At 43.0% G+C, this 6,299-nt stretch overlaps 1 protein-coding gene across 1 annotated transcript in view; it reads left to right on the top strand.

Moving 5' to 3' along the window:
- Window positions 1-2,635: 2,635 nt before the first annotated feature.
- The window catches only part of msh3 (mutS homolog 3 (E. coli)), a 65,289-nt gene continuing 61,625 nt past the window's right edge, over window positions 2,636-6,299 (top strand). Inside the window, exons 1-4 of the mRNA XM_080739369.1 lie at window positions 2,636-2,806; window positions 2,956-3,073; window positions 4,365-4,654; window positions 5,454-5,657. Of these exons, the coding sequence (XP_080595495.1) occupies window positions 2,645-2,806; window positions 2,956-3,073; window positions 4,365-4,654; window positions 5,454-5,657 (774 nt within the window). The 5' untranslated portion in view covers window positions 2,636-2,644. The remainder of the gene's footprint in view (window positions 2,807-2,955; window positions 3,074-4,364; window positions 4,655-5,453; window positions 5,658-6,299) is intronic.

Genomic DNA, 6,299 nt, shown 5'->3' with positions numbered 1-6,299 from the left:
ATCTTCAAATTGAGGAGAATAACAGCTGAGGACAACAGCAGCAGAATGATGCTTGGACCAGTGTGTGTGGCGCTGTTACACAAGTCTCCCTCACAGCAAGCCATTGCACCTCCACACGCTATGCTGCTCTGACAGCCCTTGGTGACCATGTTATAACCTGCTAAACAGAAGAAAAGGAAAGAAATTAAACTCTAACCTAAAGAAATTGCATCATTTGGTTGGTACAAGTGTAGGCTACTGGCTACTTTTACAAAAAAATGCAGCCTGTTTGACGATAGTATTTGACATCTCACCCATGATAAACTAAATATGAACTATACTTGCTACACGTGTGGTGTACCATCTTACCATCAAATTGTAAGGAGAAACAGCGGTTGAAGATGATGGGACATGATTTGGTGTCTGTGCACGAATAGGGTTCAGTTGCAGTACATGTGAAGCATCTTAATCCATGAACTAGGGAGACATTACTGTTACAAGTTGAGCTAAAAAAGGCCTCATTATTCTACCATTATGTTATTCATCCCAGGCTTACAGTATACATGGTAAACAAATTGCTGCAATAATTCAACCATTTATACTGAATTGTAGGCTAGTTACCTTAAATGATTATATACCGTTTCTTACCTGTAGATATAGTCATACACAGAAATGCCAGGGTTCCACACAGCTTCATCGTGCAAGGGGTGATGTACAAAGAGTCATAGACTAATGAAACCTGTGGCTTTAAAAGAAGGGAAGTGGATTGTGGGTCCCCCCATGCTACCTCTTTAAACTGGCTTGTTTTTCAGCATTTGCATTTCTTAACAAAGGCTCTTTACAAGTGACCTGAATAACATTAGCCAAAATGTCCTTGTCCTAGTTTCTACCAGCCGATAGCAGCCTAAGCGAAAAAGTAAATCTTGCGGATAAATGACAAGACAGAATAACTATTTGTTTTGTGTAGGTAGGCTATGTGGTAGAAAAAGATTGCTTGGTTGCCTACATGGTTACACCCCGCCATTCCGAAACACCGCCATTCCGAACATTGACTTCTAACCCTAACCCTACCCCTAACCCTAACCCTAACCCTTACCCTAACCCTAACCCTAACCCTAACCCTACCCCTAACCCTAACCCTAACCCTAGTCAATGTTCGGAATGGCGGTCTGACACCGCCTACATGACACTCCTTGTGCACTTGTTGTCATTCAAGTGTTCTGGTGGCTTTGTCATTCTTTAGTCATGATCTATCGATATTTATGAATCATAACCTTTGACACATTATGCTTTTTCTATGTATTCAGATTCAATTTTGGATGAATATTTGTAATAGACAGGGGTCTGAGTTTGTTGTGGTCCAAGAGCATACAGCATAATGCTCACTGTGACATGACATCGCAATGTCAAGATCCTGGTTCACAAGATACAGTAAAGGTAAGTACAATAGAATACACAGTGCAGGTTGGCCCATTTTTCCCAACTCTCCATCAGAATTTACTCCCAAGCATTCCCTTTCCTTTGTTGTTCTCAGTGCTGCCAGTAGACAGAGCCAAATAATCTGTTTTCAAAGGTTTAGCAAGCATTTAAAAAGCACATTGGTAGCCTTGAATAGGAATGTTTATTAAATATATATTTACAGTGTTGTGATTCCTGCTGATTTTGTGTCTTTAAACATAGTTTAACCACATAAACCATATAATCTATTCTGGGGCAAATATAGACAAATATCAGATATACAACTAGGGCCAAGCTCACAAGACATTACAAAGCAATAAGTTGTGAGCTTGTTATCTCTGCTATTTTCAGAGAAGATAATTGGTGTAAAGGGAAAAAAAGGCAGGCAACTTTCTGGAGCTACTCAAATAAAGGCCTGGTCTGCTCTTTGCTGATTTGGTGGATGTGTCCTCAAGTGTCTATGGTCTATGACACTGCCTCACAGCCACAGGACTTGCTCTCACCCAGTCACCCAGGTTCTCTTTTGACTTTGATTGATTGAAGACAAGTTTGCATAGGAAAAAGTACAGTTTCATGACTGTAAAGTTCACTGGTACAAGGTCAACTAAAAGGAGATCCTAGAAAAGCACTTGGCTTATTTACACAGGAAAACCAATCTTTGGAGCTCTGGTATAAACAATGAGACAGAATGGTCATTAACAGCCCAACTGCAGTAGGATACATTATACATACATACATACATAAATATACATACATACATACATACATACATACATAGGCTACATAATAGGTCTACATCTCCAATCCAGCATAGGAATAATTTCCCCTTCTCAATCGTGTGTGATTGTTCAGATTTTTCATAGAGCACCTATAGTCCTAAGCATTTAATATTTGCACATCTCACAAGGTGGGGTTGGAACTATTAAAGTAACAACAATGCTACATGTGGTGCTGGTGAGATATCAATGCTAGAGTAAAAAGTCTGCCACGGGGGGTCGCTCTTCCCAATTCTATGTCCGACTCCGACGTCATTTACGCGCCGGGTGTGATCTCAGCACACGCGACTGTGTTCTACAATGTTTTGAAAAAGCAAAAGCCGGGGATTGTTTTTTATGATCTCTACGCTTTTTTATTTTGTGTATGTGCAAATGAATCATGCATTAATTCATGACGCATATCCATAGGTTCTGTTGGTAGGATCGCAAGCATGCCTAAATCACTGAAGAAGTCCTGCACCGGTCAGACCTCCATTAGCAAGTATTTCGGGGGTTCGAGCTGCAAGAGTGGGTCTCATTCTGACACCAAATCAGGGAATAACCACGATCAAAAGCCCGCTGAGAAGGCACAGCACCAGATTTCTAGAGGCAAGGTGAGGAGTAGTCTCTCACACATGACCGAAGTTACATTATACTGTAATTTAATTGATTGACAGACACCAATCCATCAGTGTGTGTATAGCTCCTTTCGGAACCTCTACAGTGTGTGCAGATGTTGATGTTGTTTACTTGTGTCTTGCAGCAGAAGCATGCCTTTGGCTCTGATGATGATGGCTTCGGGTTGCCTGGAAAACGAGCTAAACTGTCCCACAATGGACACAATGTGGAGGATATGGACTGTGAGGTCCAGAAAGTCAAAGGTAGGTGTGTGTGTGTGTGTGTGTGTGTGTGTGTGTGTGTGTGTGTGTGTGTGTGTGTGTGTGTGTGTGTGTGTGTGTGTGTGTGTGTGTGTGTGTGTGTGTGTGTGTGTGTGTGTGTGTGTGTGTGTGTGTGTGTGTGCGTGCGTGCGTGCGTGCGTGCGTGTATCAAGTGACTGTGCACAGACTTGAGTATTTCCAATTTTCAATATGTTTACTTGAAAGGTTAGTTCCTTAGTAGTTACTTTGTAGATTTTGATGACAAAACCACTTCAGCACTATATATGTTACAGTATGTTTGGGTAACTCAGGACGTTCATTGTAAGAGCGCTTGTTTCGTTCACCACACACTAATCACCACCAGATGGCGACGACAGCCCATAGACAGCCATTCACTAGTGCAGGCGCTGACGTCACTCGTTTGCGACTCCCTTTCTTTATTTACTAGCCTAGCTGGGCGGTGTTTAGCCATTAGCTTAGCCATTAGCTTAGCCATTAGCTTACTATGAGCGTTTATCTTGGGCTTGCCCAGGCCTTACGGCCTGGGCATAAATATAACGATTGCATTCACCACGGCTTCGTAACTCGCGCGGCGCTCCGCCGGCCGCGCGGCCCTGGCCCGCTCTTCGCGGCCACTCGCGCCTGCGGCGCTCGGGGGCGAAGAGCAGGACCAAGGTCCGCTGGCCTTCGCGCCGCTTGCAATGTCGTGGACAATCGATGGGCTCCGCCTGGAGGACGTTGTTGTGGGCGACCGCTTGTTCCGCCCCGTGCGGCACCGCGAGTGCTCCGTTTCTCGGCCGTCCTGTTTCTCTAACATCCGGTGACATATACATTTCAGCCATTTGAAAAGAGCTTGTAGAGCTGCTATTTTCAAGATATTTGTACACATTTTAAAACGTGATATTGGGACATTCTGCATAATGAGTTATTTTAATTTGTGTACTTTAGGTACATTTTGATACCAATACTTTTGTACTTTTACTCAAGTATATTTTTAATTCCGGACTTTTACTTGTAACAGAGAGTATTTCTACATCGATACTTTTACCTAGCCTAAGTATAAAATGTGAGTACTTTTCCCACCACTGTTTGTGCCAACGCATACATGAATACAGTGAGCATTGAACATCTGATTATTTTGACTGAAGGGAAATATGAATGAACCTAGAATATTACAAATAATTTACAGACAAATCAAAAGACACCACACACTTCACGCTGAGTATGAGCAACTATGCAATAGTCCCCTGATGTGCTTCAGTAAGGTTTCCATTATTGCATCTTATTTCTTCAGAGACCAAAACACCATCGTTTGGTGTTTCAGCCGGCCTCTCCTCATGCACCATGGCACGGCTGAAGGGCTTTGCCTGCTCAACTGATGACCCCCGTGATGCCAGAGAGGATAGCATGGATGAGGGTGAAGTGAAGGGGCCTGGAGACGGGACCAGTGCAAGCTGTGACCCAGGAGAGACAACTACGCCCCCTTCTGACGTTAGTGAGAAGTGCCGCAATAACGACAGACTCCAAAAGAAAGAGAAGGAGGCAGAAGTCACAGAAGAGGGGAGTCAAGCAGGTGAAAAGCAGGTAAGGAGGAATAACTATTATCTTCTTCACTGATGCAGTGAAAAGCATCATCATGTCAGGATCAGATTTATTTTTATGATTGCACATAAAAGGATTTTTTGTCGTTCAAGCAGCAGCAGCATGATTGAAATTATTTACAACTATTTGCTGAAAATGTAAAGAAGTAGATAGAATGTAAGGCTGCACAATTCTTACTTAAAGGGGTACATCGTAGTACAGTTAATTTTTATAATGTCATTGTGGGAATGCGCAATTATAAGCCAATCAAAATGAATTGACTGTACTTAGAATACTTACTGTACTGGTCAGCTGTTGTTGGGGAGCGAGGGGCAGATTACACTGTGACATGAGTTTCAGACTATTTCAGACCGTTTTCAGAGAGACCACGTGACCTACTGTATTGCACTATTATAATTTTGGGGCGTGTCAGCGGGCCTTTAAGTGTGAAGAACTGAGATCAAGACTCTCACACGATTAAAAATAATTTTGCACTCCTATGTGAGTACAATATGAGATGCCCTAAGTTAAAGTTAAATAATTAAAAGAAACTTATCACCCAGTCATTTTTGGACATCCAACCATACTACTTTATTTCAATGTATAGTAGTTGGCTACTGTACGTTTTGTTCTATAGGTAAACTGCAGGGGTCCAGAAGGGGGTCGGCAAAACACTTCAGGTGGGACAGCACATGGCTGTACTGTGGTTTACCGCCCCCCTTACTGCGTTTTCAAATCTGCCTGTTTGTTGAGGTGAATTTCAACAGGTCAAAATGTAGTTTGTTTGGTCCATCTTCTTCAGGTGTTCAGCTTGACGAGGTTTGTCAAGCCAGGAGGAGGAACGAGTGCAGAGCGGAGTTCTCCCTCTGAACGCCCCTGCAAACAGTCTAAGATTGTCTACACTCCCCTGGAACAGCAGGTCGTCCAGATAAAGGAACAGCATAAGGACGCTTTACTGGCTGTGGAGTGCGGATACAAGTACAGGTTCTTTGGAGAGGATGCAGAGGTGTGTGTTGTTGAATTGTTGTCATAGTGCAGGGGTCTTCAACGTTTTCAGGCCAAGGACCCCTTAGTTGAGAGAGAGATGAAGCAGGCACCCCCACAACCTTTTCGTAGATTCCATATAGTTGCATTGTTTGACAGCACAATCATCAGTGTATTTGATTAATGTTAATTTGTGTTTTCAGATATTTAACCACTTGATCTGTCAGTACTTAATAAAGTTGACCTTTCACTTAGTCTGCTCTTTTTCCCCTCTACACCAAACCTCTTTACCAAAAATAGGCGATCTACAGAGCTTGTAGATCTTCTATTTTTGGCTAAAGTTCTCTGAATAAGGACACTAGAGTTCAAGTGGTTAATATCCACGAGTTTCCAACGCCCCATAGTGCATTGCGCAGACGTCTGTACAGACCTTCCGGCACCGATTTACAAGCTCACAACGGGTTGCATCTGCGACGCGACGTGAGCTTGTATGTCTGCTGTTAAACCCGGAAGTTTGGTCTCCAGTAAACTCCTGCGGAAACTTGTGGATAAAAAAGGAGAAAAAAGTTCATATCACACAAAGATTTGGAGGACCCCTGTTGTAACTCCGAAGACCCCCTAGGGGTCCTGGACCCCCTGTTGAAGACCCCTGTCATAGTGTTAA

The sequence above is a fragment of the Nannobrachium achirus genome, assembly GCF_963921795.1.
Source record: "Nannobrachium achirus genome assembly, chromosome: 12".
In the NCBI taxonomy this organism is placed as follows: Eukaryota; Metazoa; Chordata; class Actinopteri; order Myctophiformes; family Myctophidae; genus Nannobrachium; species Nannobrachium achirus.
This window is presented reverse-complemented; position numbering and strand designations above follow the sequence as displayed.